The 24,172-nt window shown below is 39.2% G+C and overlaps 1 protein-coding gene across 1 annotated transcript in view; it reads right to left on the bottom strand.

Moving 5' to 3' along the window:
- The window catches only part of HDGFL3 (HDGF like 3), a 180,566-nt gene extending 156,798 nt beyond the window's left edge, over window positions 1–23,768 (bottom strand). Inside the window, exon 1 of the mRNA XM_053717419.1 lies at window positions 23,557–23,768. Within this exon, the coding sequence (XP_053573394.1) occupies window positions 23,557–23,640 (84 nt within the window). The 5' untranslated portion in view covers window positions 23,641–23,768. The remainder of the gene's footprint in view (window positions 1–23,556) is intronic.
- Window positions 23,769–24,172: the final 404 nt, after the last annotated feature.

The following is a 24,172-nucleotide window of genomic DNA, read 5'->3' as shown; positions in this document are numbered from 1 at the left end:
CATAAATTTAAATGGGGAGACACATTGGCTTTCATACATATAGAACATAGCTTATCTGATGGTACAGACATGTTAAACAGGCTTAAACTTGTCAACAAAGCACAAAAAACGTTTTAAAATAAAACCGTTACTGTCACTTTAAATTTCAAACTGAAAACACTTTATTACTGAATATGTGAAAAAGTATGAAGGAATTGTTCAAAATTCACCAAAATTTCACCACAGTGTCTTAAAGCATTAAAAGTATTGCACACCAAATTTCAGAGCTTTAACCCTTAAATTAACGGAACCGGAGCCGTTTTTACATTTAACCCCTATACAGTCCCAGCTATATGCTTTGCTGAGACCCAACCAAGCCCAGAGGGGAATACGATACCACAAGACGCCTTCTATAAGCTTTTTCAGTGATTCTTAGCTCCTGACACATGCATCTGCATGCCTTGCTCTCCAAAAACAACTGCACATTAATGGCGCGAAAATGAGGCTCTGTCTATAACTAGAAAGGCCCCCATCTGAAAAAGGTGTCCAACACAGTGCCTGCCGTTTTTTTAAACGTTCCCCAAGATTATAATACCAATAATTAGTTAGAATCTGCATAATATGCCTAGTAAAGCAATCGTTTTAGCCCAGAAAAATGTCTACCAGTTTTTAAGCCCTTTTTGAAGCCCTTTATTCTTTTATGTTTAACTAAGAAAATGGCTTACCGGTCCCCATGAGGGGAAATGACAGCCTTCCAGCATTACATGGTCTTGTTAGAAATATGGCTAGTCATACCTTAAGCAGAAAAGTCTGCTAACTGTTTCCCCCAACTGAAGTTACTTCATCTCAACAGTCCTGTGTGGAAACAGCAATCGATTTTAGTTACTGTCTGCTAAAATCATCTTCCTCTTACAAACAGAAATCTTCATCCTTTTCTGTTTCAGAGTAAATAGTACATACCAGCACTATTTTAAAATAACAAACACTTGATAGAAGAATAAAACTACATTTAAACACCAAAAAACTCTTAACCATCTCCGTGGAGATGTTGCCTGTGCAACGGCAAAGAGAATGACTGGGGTGGGCGGAGCCTAGGAGGGATCATGTGACCAGCTTTGCTGGGACTCTTTGCCATTTCCTGTTGGGGAAGAGAATATCCCACAAGTAAGGATGACGCCGTGGACCGGACACACCAAAATGGAGTGCCATTTTTTCTTACACCCCACAGCCACCAACTTTAGCCGCCAAAAACTTCTAAGTGTTGTTTTGTTTTTTTGTTTTTTTTAATGCTACATTTAAAAAATAAATAAATAGAAAACTAACACTTAAATTTGGGGCATTTGGGGGACATTTATAAAATTAACCAGAGATCTGACCTATGGTTAATTTTATAAGCGCTAATTGCTACCGCGAACTTGTGGTAACAATAACCAGCCACTTATAACGGCTGGTTATTTATTGTGTGCCCACACACGGGCGAATTTGCCCGTTTGCGGGTGCGCGATAAATAAGCACTGTACTTGTAATCTAGCCCTAAATGTACTGGCATTGCATTTAGGTTTATTATTGCAATTTGAATAGTTGGCTTTGTCCATTGAAATCCCCTCTCATAATGAAAACTTTAGTAGCTAAGTGTTGGCCTTTGTTTAAAGATATGTATATTATTCCAGCAGGCTAAGTCCATTTGAATGTTCTTGAGAATGATGGGTTGTGTTCTGTTGGGACAGAATTACAGGGGGTGCAGAGGTTGCAACTGTGACCGGGCCCCCGAGGGTGGGGGCCCATCTTAAAAAAAAAAATCTCTCGCCCCCAATAAAAAATGAAATTACAGACCTTGTTACTACAGCATGGGGGGCGGGGGTAAACAGTGTCACTATACAGTACCACTATATACAGTATGGGGGGGGCTGGACCATGTCACAGACTACTGTGGTCACTTTATAAAGTACTGGGGTGGGTAGGGTCAGGCCAGCCCACCCATACGGTATATAGTGGGTTAAACAGTGTCACTATATACTGGTGGTTTAAACAGTGTCACTATATACAGTAATAGGGGGTCAGACCATCTCACAGACTGTGGGCACAGGGTACCTTTTGCAGTCATGTAATGATATGTATCAAATTCACCTTTTTTTGGGAGGGGGGCTTCTTAGATTCTTGCACCTGGGCCCTGTTGTTTCTAGGTACGCCTCTGGTTGTGTTTCCAATAAACAAAATCAGTTATTTCAAATACATACAAAAATAAACCTACATTGAATACTCTGCAACTTGCATAACAAATTGATACTAAACCTAATTTTTTCTTTCATGATTCAGATAGAGCATGCAATTTTAAGCAATTTTCTAATTTACTCCTATCAATTTTTCTTCGTTCTCTTGCTATTTTTATTTGAAAAAACAGGAATCTAAGCTAAGGAGCTGGACCATTATTGGTCTAGCACGCTGGATAGCGCTTGCTGATTGGTGGGTGCATTTAAACACCAATCAGCAAGTGCAACCCAGGTTCTGAACCAAAAACGACCCAGTTCCTCAGCTTTGATTACTGCTTTTTTTGCGCTGGAATGGCCAGGAATGCATATTACAAGTCGCGGTGGTATAGCTATACCACAAGCATTTTAGCCTGTAACGCAAAGTCCATTCCGCACTCCAAAAAATTACGTTTGAGTGTGGGATTTTCCATAGCGTCGTATTACAGATTGTGTGGTCCGGATAAAATGCTTGCGTTACAGCCTATACCGACACGATCCATATCGCCATCTAAGAGCAGTAGTTATGGATTTTGCAAAACAAACATGTTTCACAAAACTCATAACTAAACTGTTACAAAGTACACTAACACCCATAAACTACCTATTAACCCCTAAACCGCCACCCTCCCGCATCGCAAACACTATATTAAAATTATTAACCCCTAATCTGCCGCCCACATTGCCGACACTATATAAACCTATTAACCCCCTAAACCGCCGCTCCCCAACATCGCAGACACTAAAAGTTATTAACCCCTATTCTGCCGCTCCCCAACATCACCGACACCTAAATAAACCTATTAACCCCTATACCACTGGTAGCCCACATCGCCAACACTATAATAAAGTGTTAACCCCTAAACCTCCAGCCCCCCACATCGTAACTACTAAACCTATTAACCCCTAAACCGCCGCCACCCCACATCGCAAAAACCTAAATTAAACTATTAACACCTAAACCTAACACCTCTCTAACTTTAAATTAAAATTACAATATATCTTTAAAAAAATAAAAAAACTTATAAATTAACCTAACATAACTATTCTAATAAAATAAAAAATACCAATTAAAAAACCTAAATTAAAAATTTAAAAAAACCTAACATTACTTTTTGTTGCAGGGGATTTTAATGTACCCATTCACCCTACTAAGGACAGCTCCAATCCCACAATAGCGATATCAAAAAAGGTCACTAATGTATTATGGACAGGTTTGAGAAACCTTAACCTCCACGACACCTGGCGTTTTATCCACCAGGACACCCGAGACTATACCTTTTTCTCCCATCCAAACAGAACATATAGTCGCATAGACTACATTTTCACCAATCAACCAGCCCTAGCCTTAGTCAACAGATGCGTTATTTCCCCCACATCATGGTCAGACAATTCAGCGGTAAAACTAAACATCATATGGACAAACACCCCACTAACATCATATACGTGGAAATTAGATAACTCCCTTCTTAACAATCCAGACACAATTAAGAAACTCACTAGCACCATTGAAGAATATTTTACATTGAATATCCCCTCAACGGCCAACAAATATACAATATGGGAAGCACATAAGTGCGTGCTCAGGGGCGAATTAATTAAATTAAAGGCTCATTTCCAAAAACTACACCGACAACAATATAATGAGCTATTAGATACCTTTGCCCGACTGGATTTGGCCCATAAACAATCCCCTACAAACCCTGATATACTGACTGACTTACAAAACGCTAAACAAGCATTAGACGGCTTCCTACAAATAGAATACCAGACGCTTCGCGCAAAAACTAACAGCATGTTTTATTATGAAAGCAACAGGTCGGGCAAGTTATTAGCAAGAGCCTTGAAAAAAAAAGAGATTGAAATCCTATATTAACGAAATACAAACACCTAATTGTCTCCACACCCTAAAAACTACTAAAGAAATTCTACAATCCTTCCATGACTATTATTCCACCCTATATAATATTCAAAGAAATGTACCCTCTCAAGGCCCTACCCCAGATCTGATCTCTTATATCTCCAGTGCACATCTGCCCACTATAACAACAGATCAACTTAACACCCTCAACAAACCCATTACCCAAACTGAACTCCTCACGGCCATAAAATCACTTAACAATGGGAAAAGCCCAGGGCCGGATGGTTTCACCGGAAAGTACTATCACACCTTCTCTTCTCAACTCTCCCCTTATCTCACTCAATTATTCAACGAGGTAACGGACACTAATCCGTTCCCCCAATCCATGCTAGAAGCGCAAGTAGTAGTGATCCCAAAGCCAGGTAAACCCCCTACAATGCCCGCTAACTTTCGCCCATTCTCCCTTCTTAGCATAAACATCAAACTTTATGCTAAAATATTGGCCACCCGCATCAACTTAATACTCCCAACAATTGTACATATTAATCAGGCTGGTTTCACTCCTCTTAGAGAGGCTAAAGATAATACGACCAAGATTCTATTACTAATGGAACACGCAGTTCACAACCATATCCCCTCCGTGTTCATTTCTATGGACGCGGAAAAAGCCTTTGATAGGCTAAACTGGCAATTTCTGAAGGAGACACTTACACAATTCGGCTTCGACTCAATCTTCACTGGAAAAATATTCTCCCTTTATAACAGCCCCCAAGCCAAAATAAAGTTGAACAATACCTTGTCCCAACCATTTTCAATCCCAAAGGAACGAGACAGGGATGCCCCCTCTCCCCTATATTATTTATCCTTGCAATGGAGGTCCTAGCATCACATATTAGACACAATACAGGCATACAGGGGTTCACAATTGCTCACCAGGAATATAAAGCTACCCTATACGCTGATGACCTCTTTCTCACACTAACACAACCCCATAACTCACTTCCCCCCCTCATTCAAACACTACACCTATACGGCAATTTTTCAAACTTCAAAATAAATATTACCAAATCAGAATTGCTCCCACTTGGATTACAGATGGAGGAAATCACTGCAATACAAGCACTTGCACACTTTCGCATACAACCGCGCGCTATAAAATACCTCGGTGTGTATATCTCCCACCATACACAAGTCACACTGGACACCAATTATAAAGCCATAGCTGACTCAATCCAAAATACACTACGCTCCTGGAACAATAAACCACTCTCATGGCTAGGCAGAATTAATTCAGTCAAAATGATTCTTCTCCCCAAATTACTATGCCTCTTCCAAACACTACCGATCCCAATCCCCAAATCTGTGATACATAACCTTCAAAAATCCTTTATCTCCTATATATGGCAACACAAAAGACCTCGGATAGCTACTGCTACTCTCTATCGCCCCAAAGAATTGGGCGGCCTCAGGATCCCAAACCTTACCCAATATAGACTGGCTAGCTTCTACACCAGAATAATACACTGGTGCAGACATTCAGTTCACAAAGAATGGGTTCTTCTAGAACACTCGTTATCGCATACTTCACATCTTGGCAGCAAGTGCTGGCTACATCCCTCCAAGAGAAACTTACCTACATATCTACCAGCAATCACTAGAAAACTTTAAAACTATGGGACACATCCATAAAACAATATAACCATATCTCAACTGTACCCTCTCCACTAACACCCCTTTGTGAAAATCCAGATTCTCCAATACCATTCCCCACCCACACAACTCAAACACCTCACATTATAAACTCCTCTCCCTGCCTTACAGTTATTCAAAACGGGAAAATCAAACCCTTAACCGAACTCGCCCCCATCCTGGACAAAATACATATAGAATGGCTTAAATACCATCAACTAACAGACTTCCTTGTCAAACATCCACATAAGCTACTACTTTTTCGCTCCCATACGGGTTTCGAAAGCAGCTGCATTTATGACACCCTACACAGGGGCTTCCTATCTTTTACATACCAATTACTTATGCAGCCGAGCAGCACGTCCCTCCCCTCGTACACACAAAAGTGGGAAACAGAGATTGGCATTACACAAACCCCTAAGGAATGGCAAAAAATCTTCTCCTGCATGACAAAATCTTCCTCATCCATATATGTAATGGAAATGAATGTTAAGTTGCTATATAGATGGTACTACACACCCCACCGGCTTCACACCATTTTCCCTACACACTCGCCGGAGTGTTGGAGGGGTTGCCAAAACATTGGCACCCCCACACACATCTGGTGGACGTGCCCAACAGCCCAAACATATTGGGAAGCTATCAGAGTCGAATTCGAAAAAGTTCTATCTCTAAGTCTCAAGCTCGACATCTGGTTTTTCATCTTTAATAAATTTACCAAAATAACTTGCAAACTCCGACTAGCTCTACTGACTATCATGACAAACTCAGCAAAACGACTAATTCCCAAAAACTGGAAATGCCATACACTTCCATCTATCCAGGTCTGGAGAGAAACAACCACTCAGTCTCTCCAACTAGAAAAATATCGCTTTACTCGTGGGAGGAATATCTTAATCAGACACCCCCCACACTCAAAACCACCACCCGAACATCCACTTCTTAAACTCACATTCACTGACCACCCTTAGCTGACAGACCAGACGCCTTCTCTTATTACCTTAACTTGAACAGAAGGTCATTTCAAGAGCCCGATAATCACTGACACAACAATTTACGTCTCTGCAGGAACCATGTACGTATGAATACATATTTATACATCCATTTGAATTGTTCATTGTATTTTCTCATTCATTTAATTGAATTGATTTCTTTCTTACCTAGTTTAAATAACTTAGCTATGCAATCTAAATTTGTCCATTGAACGATAAATATACCCACAACTCACATATGTCGAAAAAATGTATCATGTATATGGAATCATTGTTACCACACTGTTGCATATGTAACTGTTTTAATTCTGCATTGTATGCAGTGATTTTATGTTCAATAAAGCTTTTGAAAAAAAAAAAAAAACCTAACACTACGAAAAAATTTAAGAAATCTAAAATTACAAAAAATAATATAATAAACACTAAATTACGAAAAAAAACAACCTCTAAGATTACAAAAAATAATAAACAAAATAATCAAAAATAAAAACAATTACACCTAATCTATTAGCCCTATAAAAATAAAAAAGCCCCCCCCAAAAAAACACCCCCTAACCTACAATAAACTACAAATAGCCCTTAAAAGGGCCTTTTGTAGGGCATTGCCCTAAGTTAAACAGCTCTTTTACCTTAAAAATTACTAAGTCCCCCCCTAAAAGTAAACCCCCCCACCCAACCAACCCCCCAAAATAAGAAAACCTTACTCTAAAAAATCCTAAGCTACCCATTGCCCCTAAATGGGCATTTGTATGGGCACTGCCCTTAAAAGGGTATTCAGCTCTTTAACAATTGCCCAAAGCCCTAAGCTAAGAAAAAAAACAAAAAAAACACCCCAAAGAAAATTAACACTACCCCATAAAATCTACTCATGGTTCTTGAAGTCCGGACATCCATCTTCATCCAGGCGGCGAGAAGTCTTCATTCAGGCGGCGACACCTTCATCCATCTCAGGGACGTCTTCTATCTTCATCCCGGCGGCGCAGAGCAGAGCTATCCTGGACAGCGAAGACATCCTGCGCGGAGCGTCCTATTCATACGGTCACCACCATACACTGAAGTTAAACGCAAGGTAGCCGTTTCAAAATGGCATACCTTGCATTCCTATTGGCTGATTTGAATCTTCAAATTCAAATCAGCCAATAGGAGGAGAGCTTCTGAAATCCTATTGGCTGTTCCAAACAGCCAATAGGATGAGAACTCAAATGGAAACTGTTTTCTTAGGATTCAGCTGATTGGCTATCAATGCTAGTATGTTATAGGTTGGTTTGAAAAGTGTTTGTAGTGATAGGTTAATAACGATTTAACTTTAATTACGTTTTTTTACTTTTTTATATGTTTGTATAAAATTTTGTGTTTTTTAATTATTGCTTTTTAAAATGTAACAATTTGTACAATACATTTGATGATGATTGTAAACATCCCATCTAGGAGTATTTTGTGATGCTCCTAATTAGGGGGGTGTTTTAACATGTTTATTTAAACCGCTTTGCAAGCGGAATTGTTGGAAAAAGTTCAAGCTCTTGAAAAAGATGGCATAACACCGTTGAAACGCGTTAGGCAATAAACAAGTGAATACTCTTTATGAAGGAGTTGTTTACTCGATCTACAATAAACTGGCTGAACACTCTTAACTTATCTTCTGCGTATAGTATTATTTGGGCTCTCCTTTTATTGGCATATTACACCATTGTGAATTTTCCTAGTGCCTTATCTCTGCGAGTGAGATTGGAAAGTGTCCCAAAAAATGTTCTCAAGACTGGATGTACCCCTGGGTCCAGCACCTCTTATAAGATACAGCACATCATTTATAGTTTAAACTTAGATTTTTTTTATTTCACAGGTAAGTTTTTATTTATTTTAAGATAGTTGTATTGTAATTTTAATTTAAAGTTAGGTGGGTGTTAGGTGTTAATATTTTTATTTAGTGTTTTGCGATGTGAGGGGGCCGGCGGTTTAGGGGTTAATACTTTATTATAGTGTTGGCGATGTGGGGGGTGCGACAGTTTAGGGGTTAATAATTTTTATTGATGTCGGGGATCAGCGGAATAGGGGTTAATCATTTTTATTAGTGTCGGCGATGTCTGGAAGTGGCGGAATAGGGATTAATAATTTTTATTAGTGTCAGCAATGTCGGGGAGCAGCGGAATAGGGGTTAATAATTTTTATTAGTGTCTGCGATGTCGGGAGCGGCAGAATAGGGGTGTATAGACTAGGGGTTTATGTTAGGGTGTTTAAACGTAACTTTCTTTTCCCCATAGACATTAATGGGGTTGTGTTACGGCGATCTCCATTCCGTGATCACAGGTGTTAGGTTTTTTTGTCTAACAATCTCTCCCCATTGATGTCTAGGGGGAAAGCGTGCACGAGCACGTAAACTTAGCCCTTGGATTTTGTGCGGTGTGGAGCTTGACGCACCATAACGCACAGCACAAGGAGGCTTTTCAGTAACTCGTAATGGCAGCGCTATGGAGAGTGCAATAATGCATTTTGTTTGGCGTTAGTTTTGCACCCTGTTTAACGCAAAACTCGGAATCTAGGTTAAGGTGAGGTTGCTGAAGACTAGGCATATGCATAGGGTGTATTCGGAAGGAAACAAATTCCGAAGATAGTGGCCACCAGCAGAATTAGACTATTTTTGGAGCTGGATTTATTCTTGTGAAAGTGCAACACACTAAGTTTTGGATTTGCACAGATTAGTGTGTTGCAAATTTACAAGAAGAAATCCAGCTCAGAAAAATAAATGCTGCTGGCGGCCACCATCTTCGGCATTTGTTTCCTTTCGAATATATCAAATGCACATTTCTACTGAAAACAGTTTATTGTCAAAAGTCATACACCATGGCGAGACTGGGCAAAGCAACAAGACACAAGGTAGTTATACTGCATCAGCAAGGTCTCTCCCAGGTGTCCAGTATTCAACAGGACACTCCACAGCATTTTAGAAGACTGTCCAGTAAAATCTTCACAAAAATACTGGGCAGTTATGAGTTACACATGCTGCAGGGAGGAACACACTGTTCATGTCCCTCCCTGCACATCCTTTAGTATGTGTAACTCTTAAAGGGACAGTCTACTCCAGAATTTTTATTGTTTATTACCCACGGTTATATTAATACACTTTTTACCCCTGTGATTACCTTGTATCTAAGCCTCTGCAGACTGCCCCCTTATTTAAGTTCTTTTGACAGACTTGCATTTTACCCAATCAACACAATGTTATCTATTACACACATGAACTAGTGCTAATTAGTTGTGAAAAACTGTCAAAATTCACTGAGATAAGAGGCTGCCTTCAAGGGTTTAGAAATTAGCATATGAGCCTACCTAGGTTTAGCTTTCCACAAAGAATACCAAGAGAACAAAGCAAATTTTCTGATAAAAATAAATTGTAAAGTTGTTAAAAAATCATAAAAGATTAATTTTGACTAGACTGTCCCATTTCGTTTTAACTGTGCAGGAAAACATGGCAACTCTACCACATACACATATTAACATCAGAGACCTTTTAAGTTTGGCATTTTAATATTTAAACACCTGTGATGTATTGTAGACTAAGGAATATCATATCCACAATTCTGCATTTCCAAGTATTTGTATTGTGGTAAAACAAAAAAGGAAATTACTTCCAAAACTGAAAATAGCAATAGATCTGCAACATCTGTAGTTTTGAAACAAAAACATATGAAAAGAATAGTGTAAGACAGCTCGCATAGCAATAGGTTACATAAAATAGTCTAGCCATTAATTTGTTTTTAAAGCAGGAGTGATATCGTAACTGTTCCTCCCAAAGAGATTACTCTGATATTAACAAAATAAGCATGGAAATAATTTTCCTACCACAGCTTTGTCTGTAGCAAACAACCAGAAGATTGCAGCAGACATATACCTGTGATGTGCAAATGCTATGCTTGTGTGTGGAATGTATATAAATAGCACAGATGTCTCCAATTTCCACTTAAGTGGATATTAAATACAGCATCTAATTCCCCATAAAGGGCAAAATTACAAGTGGAGCTCAAATTAACGCTCCAGTTTGAGCGTTGCTTGCGCTAGAAGTAAGATTTTTTTGCACTCGTCGGGTAGCGCACGTATTACGATTTGAAAGTAAACAGTTTTTGCTCTAGCAGTAACCCAACTAAAGCAAAAATCTGAAGTTAGAATACCGCGTGCGTGTTAACGTATTCCCCCATAGAAGTCAATAGAGAGAAAAAAGTGTGTGGGGGGGAAATAAACCCCCCCCTCTCGCACAAACCCGGTCGCATATTGTCATGTGCGCTAAACCCAACATGAAAATATGAATATTTAACATTCAAATGTTCTTCAATAACAGAATATGTTCTATTTATTCATAAATGTTTTTTGGTACAATATATATCTATACATGATTTATATATATATATATATATATATATATATATATATATATATATATATATATATATATATTGCATAAATATGCTTTAACATGTTTTCACCTACTAATGGCAAATGGCTCCAATGCACATACATACACACACACATATATATATGATTTTTTGTGTTTATTTGTGTATATATGTCTGAAAATACATATTTACACATATATATTTATACACACACACACTTATTTATATATATATATATATATATATATATATATATATATATATATATATATATACACACACACACATATTTATATATATATATATATATATATATATACACACACACACACACATATTTATATATATATATATATATACACACACACACAACATATATATATATATATATATATATATATATATATATATACATACATCTTTAGACATGCCAAAGGGCTTCATCTCTTTGAGCCCTTATAACTTGTGTGCAATATTATTATTGAATAATTTTTATTAGATGGTGTTATTATGAGTGTAACTGCACTTTGTAATGTATTTTTGATGTGTTTTGTGTTGTGCAACTTTTATGCTTCACAAAACAGTTAACTAGGGATGCTCCGAAATTTCGGCCACAGAATTGTTATTTCGGTTTTTGTTTTTTTTTGCCTTTTATTTTCGGTAAAATTATTGTGTAGCATATTTCAAATTTGATGCCAGCCTAGAGCTGATGTTTGAGTTCATTATTTTACTTACTGTTTTGCATATAATAATAGTTTTCTAGGACTATACTTTGTTTTGATAATTGGTAACAAAACAAAAACAGTTAAATCTGATTCTGTTACACAGAACTAAATAAAGAATAATACTAGCGATGCACCAAAATTTGGGCCGCCAAAAATGTGCAATTCCAATTTTGGCCCAAAGAGGACCAAAATGGCTAAAAATGTACAGCCCTCCCCTGTTCTATTGAGTTACATATCTATCCTTAGCATAAGGTGAGCAGCACAGCACTGGCATGGTACACAGAGCGCACACATAAGTACCATGACATGATACTATTTGAAACCAGCAGAGCCTTTTTTTTTTTTTAGAAGGAAACCAAAATTCTGAATAGTGAATACAGTAATCAAAAGAGGATAAGTAACATGTTTATAAACACTTGACATTATCAGACACAGCCCTAAGCACACACAGTGAATATGTATAAGCCTTATATACAGTGCTCATACATCAGCCTCTTGTGCGTAGACATTCTATTCGCCTGAGGCAAATATGCGTGCACACTATATATGCATAAGCCCCAAGCTCACACACAGTTGGTACAAATTAGCACCCACCAGACAGTGTATACACAAAAGAACAGTAACTTTCTATAACTACCTTGCACGTAAGGTTGTAGCCAAGTCCGGTGGTCCTGGTGATAGGTGACAGGCAGACTCCATTTGGGGCCTTGGACATATAATCTGACGGGTCAGTGTGAGACCCGAACCAGGAACTATGCGGAGATACGATGAGAGACGATCAGGTGCAGCCACGCCTATCGCACGGATAACTACACCCAAAAACAAAACACATGTCCACCTCGTATTGTTGTCTGGCTATAACCACGCTCTCCCTTATAGAGCTCCAGTTTCACTGCAGATCACGCCCTACGGTACAAGTGACCACGTCCATTTGTTGGAGCTTTCCCGCCTACAAGCTCTCTCAGCTACACACACACACACACACACTGTAGTTAAAAAAGAAAAAACAATTTCGGTTTCGTTTTGGTTTTCGGCCAGGGGCATACTGAATTTTCGGTATCGGTTTCAGTCCAGAATTTTCATTTTGGTGCCTCCCTACAGTTAACCAGAACTCTGAGGGCGTGGTAATCATTCTAACGTAAATTGTGACTGCGCTCACGTGATCACGTTTACTTTCAACTCCTAACATGAGTCGTAAGTGCGATGAGGGCAAACCTTCGCAATACTCCACTCGTAATCTAGCCCAAAATGTTTGAAGGGCAGGAAAAGCAAAATTAAACTTGAAATTTTAAGACACTTTTAAATTCACTTCTATTTTCAAATTGACTTTGTTGTTATTTTACTTGAAAAATAATCTGAACGTATCCTTCATACTGGGAGCTAGCAGGTGATTGGTTACTACACACATTTGCCTTCTGTAATTGGCTCACCAGTTGTTTTCAGATAGCTCCCAGTAGTGCATTGCTGCTCTGTAGCTGATATGTTTATTCCGTTTGAAGTGGTGAAACATACAGTACTTTCTTTTTGCACTTTCATCCCTTTAATTATACACAGCAAAAAAAATGTAATGGGACACTAAAGTCAAAATTAAACTGATGATAGAGAATAAAATAATAAAAATAATAATAAAAAAAGAATCTTTCCAATTTACTTCCATTATCAAAATGTGCACAGCCTTTTTATTTTCACACTTTCTGAGGCACCAGCTCCTACTGAGCATGTGCAAGAGCTCACAGTAAATACGTATATACGTTTGTGATTGTCTAATGGCTGTTACATGATGGGGGGGGGGGGGCAAAATAAAATTAACTGAAAACTGTGTTTTGAAATTCAGAGAAAAGTGTTATTGAATTCTCTTTATATTATACATTTGTTGATTATGTAATTCTACTGTATTTAGTGGCCCTTTAATTATTTTTTTTTACTAATTTTCTTGTAATATTGCAAAGCTACATACTACACAGTGATCACTTGATCAGTGCAGGAAATCATTTTTATCTCTGACCCCATGATTCGTCTAAATATCGTCCCCTTTCAAACATTGATTAACTTTTTACTAAAAAATAAAAACACTGAGACTTGTTCTTTGGTAAATTCTGGCCACAGCCTTTTATTAAATAACCATTTTAATAAAACATAAATAAATAACTCTTTATAACCACATAAAAAACTGTATTAACTAGAACTAACTAGAAAACACCCCTGGAATGCTAGTCCCATTCTTAAATCTTCATCCTCCATTTTCTTGTTGGCCAGGCCGTACTTTTTTACCTAGACTTAAAATAAGTCTGTTATTTTACCCACAGCTTCAAGGAACCCTGAGTCTAAGAAGCTACTTAACCTGCTCTACCACCCCGTGGGGAGGCTAACCCATTCACTTATTGCCATAGTCAACTTGCTTACGTTGGGGACTAACACCCGCCATAGGCTGGACTGACTAACAGACAGCCCAAACCCGCCAGCCCTCACACCAAACCTTCCAAGGCATCTTGGAGCCCCAAGATAAACAGCCTCAGACCAAAAACATTAAGATTTACTCCATCCTTAAAATAAAATTCCCCATTGCCCACATCCTCCAAGTCCCTGTGGTGAACAACCACTCCACCTATCCTGCGCAAAAAAGGCTGCGACCAGCTTATTCACTTTTTTCTACTATTATTCAACCTGTCGTGATTCCAAGCCACTCTCTATACCAATCTAGGAACAATATTTGACCAGACAAGAGTTCAGAGTTGGAAAAAGCTTCATTAATCTAGCCAAATCCCTCTTGATCCTACGCACCAGTTCTCTCTGCGGTAAAAAACCTAGGTTGTTATCTCCCGCATGAACCACCAGAACATCTGGAGGGGAAAATTGTCTAGCGTAATCAATGACCATCCTCAATACCTGATCCCATTTGAGACCCCTTACTCCATACCAATTTAAGATCACTTTCTTCCTATCAAAACCCAATTGTAGCCCATCCGTCTTGACTGCCACAGTTCTCCGGGCCCAATAAATAAATGAGTGTCCAACCACTCAAACGCGTACAGGACCTACAACAGAATAAAACAGACAACCATCAACAACTGAAACAACGTAAACTCTCAAATGTGGACGTACATAAGAATGAAACTTGGAAGAGTTCCACCTTTCCACACCCATAATAACGTCCTCGCTCAGCCCCAACACAGCCCCCTCAGTGGCTGCCCCAATCCGTAAGGAATGTGATCCAAAGTCACCTGAATTTAAACCCAACTCCCCCAAGGCCCTCGTAAACACAGCACAGAACTGAAATTGTGATAGAGCATCACCATTTTCGTGTATTAACAAAGACTCCCCAACTTGTGGCCTTCTGTGTAAATAGCTCCTCACGGCAATACAAGGGCAAACTGAAACCCCTGTGGGGAATAACATAACAGACCTCCACTTCCCCAACTGATTAGTGTTTGACTTTCTGATGTAAATGGACACTTGCGAGTCCGTAACCACTACATCTTCAACTCCCAACCTCCCATGTGACCATTTATTACAACTGACTAATTCGGAAATTTCGAAATGCCCCAAAAAAGGCGGTCGTGAACAGGGATACCTCGTAATCATACATACACACTGCTGGCAAGACTTCCAGTAACCTAACCAATAATGAAAAGGAAACTGGGTGCCGTCCATCCTTCTGACGCCCTGCCCCTTTATTCATTCCTTTAACAATTTGACGAACACAAAACAATTTAGTCAAATCCACAACCTTTAATAACTTAAAACGAAATGCCAGTGCTGCCAATTTTTTTTATCAACCATGGATGGAGACAATCCACAATCACGCCACTTCCACAGCCATTGTAGCAACACGCTCACACAGGCCCTGTCACCCTCCACAAAGCCATTACCAGCAAGTAGCGCATCCCATTCAGACCAGACTTTAGCATATGCTGACCACATGCTCTTTTCTAAGGAAGACCTAACAAAATTTGCTAGTCCTCCGTACCAAGGTCCCACAACCTCACAGGAAAGGACTTCCCCACCTTGTCCACATGAGGTGCCAGCTCCCAAAAGCGTTGCCACTGAAATCGAGAAAGGGCATCAGCTACCGAGTTATCAACCCCGGCTATATGTTTTGCCCTTACCATTGCATTTAGACGCATACATTGCAACACAAACACCCTCAACAATCTGATGACCAAAGGCGAAGAAGCAGTTAAAGTTTTAACCGCGGTGACAACCCCCATGTTGTCCGTGTAGAATAGAACTGACCTGTTCTAAAACGTTTTAGCTCGCACATACATAGCAACCAATACAGGAAACAACTAAAAAAAAAAACAAGTTTTTTTATCAGCCCAGCCGCTTTTCAATTGCTCGGCCATTCAGCAGTGCACCATTCATTCCGAAAATTGCTCCAAAACCAACACTACCAGCTGCATCAGTGGACAGCCCCAATTCTTCACACGTAATTCTGGGTGCCTGCATCAATGCACACCCATTAAAATCATTAAGGAAGTCTGCCCATATCCTGAGATTGCTTTTTTAGCTCCTTTGAAAGCCTAACAAAGTGATGAGGACGACGTACCCCAGCCGTAGCCAAAGCTAGACGCCTACAGAAAATTCTCCCAATAGGGATAATGCGACAAGCAAAATTAAGCTTCCCCAACAACGGATTGCAACTCCCTCAACTTCACCTTCTTAGCTTTCAAAAAAGACCCAATCACTCTTTGCAAGTCAGAAACTTTGTCTTTAGGGAGCCTGCATTCCATGTTAACAGAATCAATCATTATACCTAGGAAACTGAGCACCGTAGAAGGGCCTTCCGATTTTTCCCCGGCTATAGGCACCCCAAATTTACCAGCAATTTCTCAAAAAGTATCTCTTAACTTTAAACAAACCAGGGAGTCAGCTGGCCCGGCGAAGAAAAAAGCTCAGTACCCCCAACCGACGGAATAACAAAACCATAAGTGAAGCAGTGTGGCAGCTTTTTCAAAGTAACCCCGCATATTGCCGTACCGGCCTAGCAAACGCTCCATCTTTTCCACTTTGATTGGAGTTGCCCCCCTTGTCATAACAAGTCTGGTCTACTGGGCATTTTTCCTTTTTTTGAAACATTTTGCATAGGGGTGCCCACCCCCACATCCCGAGCACTTATGGCAAAATTTGCAAGAAGCACCCCACTTACACTATCCTTCATTAAAGGCGAAACAGAAGCCTTTTTTAAAGGGGCCCGGCGAACCTGAAGCAGCCAGTCCGCTGGTGAACCCCCGAAAGGGCTGGGAAGCACCCATATCCCTGTCATCCCATTTCATATCCGGTTTGACTGCTAGTCGCTAACAAAACTGTTCATCATGCGACCACCAGGAAATTCCTGCACCTACCCCACAGGCTGCTGAATCGGTCACACCCAAATCAGTGCCATCATCTGGGTCCAATCTAATTGACTACGTCCATGAATCAGCCAGATGGAAGGCATCTGCTCCCTATCCGTCCAATACCTCAGCTGCCCTGAAAACCTTTTGACGGGCTATGGACTTATCGGCTGAAGAATGAATATTAAAAGTTGAGACATTCACAACCCTTCTTCCCTCATCAGGACACCCACTATCCCCAGTGGAAACCTGTAACAACTGTTCCCTTGTGCCCCTCTGAGGACCATACCCAGCGCTCAAATGTCCAATGACCCTACCCCTATCCTTTAACTGAGGGGAAGGTGGTACAAATTCCTCACCGTCTGAAGGGCTGGAGAAGGACTCAATTATCCCCTCCTCTAGTCTGGATCTTGGGAGACCCCTCCCCCGTACACCTCTCCTATTATGGCCTCTAACCCTGGAAGCGCCAGCAACAGAAGATCTGCCTCTAGATTTAAATCCCCTGGATGCCCTTGCACTATACCCTGACCTATTAACATGTCCTCTAAAAGGCCATCTCTGACCTTAATATTAGGGCTTCACACTAACACCCTATTTACCAATAGCCCCAGAAAAGTTGTGTGGGCCCTCTAACACCACATAAGAAGTACCCTCTCTTACTGCAGGACTAAAAGGATCCACATCAATCACAGTATCAATGTCCCTATCAGGGGAGGAAATCTGAACTGCGCTCCCCATCTCCAAGTTCCTGTCCTCCACTGCCCCTTCAGGCTCACTAAAGCCGTCAATCAAGTCCGGGCTAACAGCCGTCACCTGGCCCCCACCAGGCCCTTCTGGACCGTGTCTAATGTCCTGCTCCCTTGCCTCACCTGCTCCAGTCGCCTCCTGAACCAAGTGCACATCCGCCTCCACCAACATCTGAGATGACCCAGCATGCTGCACCTCCGACTGAACATCTGGAACGACAGTGTTTACAGCTTGACCACAATGCAATCCTCTCACCGCATCACCGCTCTGGCTCTTCCGCTTCCTGACAGACCCCTGGCTCAACTCAGGGCTGAGCCTTCTAGGGGGGCGCGACTGACGCAAGGGCGGTTGCGGGGTAGATTCCTCCTCCAGTTGCCGAGTCGCAATGGGAAGAACAGAGGCCAGCTGATCTTGCATCCAGCCTGATCCCCTTTCCTCCGTTAACTCTCTAAGCCTCTTGGGCAGCTCCTCAACTTCCATGCTAAGGAAATATGCACACTAACATAGAGCTGCTCAACTTGCTGCCTGCACTAAATTTTCTGCTTCTAAGATGGCCGCCACTCCTTTCACTTAAAGGGACAGTCTACACCAGAATTGTTATTGTTTTAAAAGATAGATAATCCCTTTATTACCCATTCCCCAGTTTTGCATAACCAAGACAGTTATAATAATATACTTTTAACCTCTGTGATTATATTGTATCTAAGCCTCTGCAAACTGCCCCTTTATTTCAGTTCTTTTGACAGACTTGCAGTCTAGCCAATCATTGCCTGCTCCCATAACTTCACGTGCACGAGCACAGTGTTATCTATATGAAATACGTGAACTAACACCCTCTAGTGGTGAAAAACTGTTAAAATGCATTCTGAAAAGAGGTGGCCTTCAAGGTCTAAGAAATTAGCATATGAACCTCCTAGGTTAAGCTTTCAACTAAGAATACCAAGAGAACAAAGCAAAATTGGTGATAAAAGTAAATTGTAAAATTGTTTAAAATTACATGCTCTATCTGAATCATGAAAGTTTATTTTGGCCTAGACTGTCCCTTTAAACCTCGGCCTCCTTAAGACCCACCCCTTTCACATCTCCTCCCAGGGGTCAAAGGCCCCCTCCCTCTAAGCTGTGCGTCGTACTGGGCTAACTTTCCTTTTTGTCCACTAAGGAGTAAATAACATATTTCAAGATGTCCTTGGACTGCAAACTGCAAATAGTTGATTCATTAATTTATTTTGGATAATCAAATATAAGAAAAAAATATTGTGTTTTTTTTGTTTGTTTTTTAGATTTAGGTTATACCTTGCATGTCTTCTAAAAAGTTTATAGCTCGCTTAAAGGAGCAGTCTACTCCAAAATGTACTACCCATTCCCCAGTTTTGCACAACCAACATTATTATATTAAAGGGATACTAAACCCACATTTTTTTCTTTCATGATTCAGATGGAGCATGCAATTTTAAGCAACTTTCTAATTCCTATTATCAAATTTTTGAAAAGCAGGAATTTAAGATTAGGAGCCGGACCATTTTTTGTTTCAGCACTTGCTGATTCGAGGCTAAATGTAGCCACCAATCATCAATCACTACCCAGGGTGCTGAACCAAAAATGGGCTAGCTCCTAAGCTTACATTTATGCTTTTTCAAATAAAGATACCAAGAGAACAAAGAAAAATTAATAATAGGGCTAATTTAGAAAATTGCATGCTCTATCTGAATCATGAAAGAAAAATTTGAGGTTTATTATCCCTTTAATATACTTTGCAACCTTTAAACCTCTAAATTTCAGCCTGTCTATAAGCCACTACAGACCACCTCTTATCTCAATGAATTTTTATAGCTTTTTTACAGCAAGAGACTACTAGTTGAGGCTTGATTTATCAAGCGTCGGAGGACAAGGGCGTACATATGCACCCCTATCCACCGCAGCTCGCCTCTTGTGCAACACCGACCCCTGCCCGCACACAGGCAATCACGTGCGGGCAGGAGCTGTCAATCTCCCCAGTCGGACGAGACCGGGAAGATTGAAATTCTCCACCTAAGAGGTGGAGAAGAGGTTAGGGAAGCAGCAGTCTGATGACCGCTGCTTGATAAATACAGACTGCAGGTTCTCTTGTGAGAACTTGCAGTAAAATAACGGCAAAGGGATTGATAAATCAATCCCAAGTTGATGTGTACAATATAGATAACATTGTGCTCAATCCCTTAGAGTTATTCATGAATCAGCACTAATTGGCTAAAATACAAATATGTAATTAGCAATGAAATAAGGGGACAGTCTGCAGAGGCTTAGATGCAAGGTATTTACAGAGGTACAATTAATATTAATATAACCGTGTTGGTTATGCAAAACTGGGAAATGGATAATAAAGGGATTATCTAACTTTTTAAACAATAATTTAATTTTGTAGCTAACTGTCCCTTTAACATACTTTCTGCATCCTTAATTTTAAATACTTTTTTTTATGGGGGTTTTTCCCTTTTGCTTTGTTGTAAAAGTAATATAAATATAAAATATAGCCTATAGAGGTTGCAGAATATGCTAAAACAATGTTTTCTTACAACATAGCTGTCCCTTATTTATATTTTGGTAAAAAATAAAAATAAAGAGCTGTGGATCTGAAAAGTAGCTGGCAATAGCAAGCAAAATACATTTTAGGAAAGATTATTAAACAATTCAAACAATTAACAGTGGATGTGGTGGATATATGTATGGAAATGATAAAAATACTGCAATCCCCAGATGGAGAATGTTACATAAAAACTAGTTAATAAAGCATGTAATAGGAGGATTATTTAATTCAGTAAACAAATCCCTATACACTCTGGACTTGCTAGTATAAATATATCTTAGATAGTTAACCATTTTTTCTGAGATATACTGTATATATTTACTGTATGTATATATATATATATATATATATATATATATTTATTTTTTACGACTAAGCAGTGTATTCTAAACAACAACTTCCCAACAAAACTTGTCAGGTAAATGTACAGAGTCAGGATGTTGCAAAGCAAACATGCTATTTGTGGCATGAATCCAACCACAGAAAATGTTTTATTGCTACTAAAACAACAAACAATATGGCAACCATCCTGGAATTACCTGTAGTAATCACATGCTGTAAATGGTGCTTGAGGTAAGGTTATAACAGTGATGGAATGTCTGTGGATTCCATTCAGTTGGGGATATTATCCACTAAATATCTCTCCTGCTAAATGTGGGGTTGGATAAATGGAAAACAATACAACCTACAGACATGCAATGTTCTCTGATTTCTTTATCAATAAAAGAAAAGCAGTTGACTGCATATTAATCCCCAGGAACCAAATTCTTTGAAATCTTGGTATTTTAAAGCTGCTATCTTAGTTAAAGGGACACTGAACCCAACTGTTTGTGATTCAGATAGAGCATGCAATTTTAAGCAACTTTCTAATTTACTCCTATTATCAATTTTTCTTCATTCTCTTGCTATCTTTATTTGAGAAAGAATGCATCTAAGCTTTTTTTTTTTTTGGTTCAGACTCTGGACCGCACTTTTTTTTGGTGGATGAATTTATCCACCAATCAGCAAGAACAACCCAGGTTGTTCACCAAAAATGGGCCGGCATCTAAACTTTACATTCTTTCATTTCAAATAAAGATACCAAGAGAGAGAAGAAAATTTGATAATAGGAGTAAATTAGAAAGTTGCTTAAAATGTTATGCTCTATCTGAATCACAAAAGAAAAAAATGTGGGTTCAGTGTCCCTTTAACACTGTAAAGGTTAATTACAGATAACTGTTCAGGTATGTTTTTCCAACTGAAAAAAGTGTGATGTCCAGTCACAAAAATAAAATGATGCTACTTACTATTAAAGGAAGATGAAAGTCAAAATTAAACTTTTATGATTCAGATAAAGCAAATTTAAAAAATAATAATGATGTAGTTAGCATACCCATATCAAATACACAAAAGACCTATCAAAATTAAAGGGACTATTAACATCTCGAATTTTTGTGTAAAAATTGTCACACATTTTCTTAGAAAACCATCTATTTAATTTGCAGCAATTTGAAAACCCAAGAGGTGTTTAATGTCAGTTTAAAAAACAATAACAAATATATAATGCCATGCTAGTATCAGTGTACATTACCCAATAATCAAATTGATAATTAAAATCTTTTGCATAACTCTATTTTTTTTTGGGGGGGGGGGGGGTTTACTGTACCAAAAAGTGTAATCTATTGCTACTAGAAAAAAGCAGCCCTTTTTTTAAGTAACACTTGTACAGGCATACTAGAGGAAGATAAAACAATAATAAAGAGATATATTTAATTAATCAAGATACTTTAGTCCAGTAATAGAGACAAATAATGTGTGTATATCTATTATATCTATCTATATCTATATATATATATATATATATATATATATATATATATATATATATATATATATATATATATACACACACCTGCATAAATGCAAAAGATGTTACAGTATATGAAAATATAGGAGTATCATTTACTTATTTAGAAATAAATATCATTATTTTATACAAAAAATAATTCCACAAATGTCTGGATTTTTTTGTACATTAATATTTTGATAGGAATGAACCCCACTGATAAATAAATGCCAACCCTGGTTTATTAAAGCAATGCTCTGATCATTGTATATACATGTACTTATATTTCTATTGTCAACCAAAACTGCTATGAGCGAATGCTGTATAAACTAAATAACCACACACCCCAACACAACCTTTGATGTTTGTTTGACTTCTGGGAGACATAAGACACTGCTAAGGCTGGCACTTTGGGTTTAATAAATTCCCACAATATGAGGGGTCCTGCTAAATCTGTAGGGAAGCCATCTTTTTCTGCACTGGAGAAAGCAATTCGGTTTTGATATAGGTATACAGCACTAGAACATCAGGCACAGGAGAAAAAAATACTCCGTTGCTTCAGGTGTAAATGTTTCTTGCTGACAATTACTGTTGATTTTCATCAAGCACAAAGAAATAAAACAGGATTTTAAAAAAAAATTCGATGCCTGAAGAAAAAATTTGCTTAATTAGCAATAAAGTCACACATAGCCAGACAGACACGTTTACATTATTGAAATAAACATCACCACAATAAAAACACAAACATCATGCTGATGATTCTGTTTTCTGCATTACGTTTCTAGCTATACAGAGTTTGGCACAGACAGACTGACTCGTAGCTGAGGTTCCCTATGGGGGCAGATACAGAGAGACCGGATGTCAGGCAGACTGGGATGCTCCGTGGCCTGGGCAACACACTCACCTGAGGACAAGCAGCAGCATCTGTGGGTATCTATGCCCAGAGCTGCGGTCACTCGCTAATCTTTATGGGGACTCTATATTTAACCATTTGGCTGCATAACTGGTCTGCAGCGCATTGAATAGAAATCCCTCATTTATAAACAATGGTTTAAGGGTTAGTGACATTTCATGGCTTATATTGCTACATTTATAGGAGTCTTCCCTCAATGGTGATCCCTCCCTTTTCACCTTCGTTGCTACAGATGTACTCTCCTTTGATCCACCCTCCTTATCTAGGCCTATGGGTGGCACACTAGTTACCCACTCACCCTGGCCGGCCAGTGCGGATATCCCTTCATCTTGGCAAACACCAACTCGCCAGCCTTGTAGTCCCGGGGCCTGGGCCGAGCCATCTTGTCCTCTCCCAGTGACACACACCAAGCTGGAGCAGCCCTCTCCTCCGCCCCCTCCTCTCTGCGGCAGCCCGAGTAACAGATCGCGTATCCCCCATCAGATCCTGTATCCCCATCAGCCTCTGTATCCCTCTCACACATGCACGAGCACTGAGCTTTAAACCCCACCCGTGATTATGACACCGCTTCTTTTGGCTTTACTCGTTTAAGGTGGATTGTTGTAGCTTACAATAAACGGATAACACCTTATCGGTGACTTGAGCAGTGTTGTACTGGAGTGATGCTATAGACTTGCATAAGCAGTAAGCCATTTTCAGAACGCTCTTGCTAAAAGCAGTGTAAATATCAGATGATAGAGATATAGATATTGATAGATTGATTAGATATAATATAAAGAGATAGATATTGATAGATGATAGATTGATTAGATAGATGATAAAGAGATAGATATTGATAGATGATTAGATAGATTGATGATAAATTAGATGATTGATTAGATAGATGATAGATTAGATAGATCAATAGATAGATA

Source organism: Bombina bombina, chromosome 6 (assembly GCF_027579735.1).
Source record: "Bombina bombina isolate aBomBom1 chromosome 6, aBomBom1.pri, whole genome shotgun sequence".
Taxonomy (NCBI): domain Eukaryota; kingdom Metazoa; phylum Chordata; class Amphibia; order Anura; family Bombinatoridae; genus Bombina; species Bombina bombina.
This window is presented reverse-complemented; position numbering and strand designations above follow the sequence as displayed.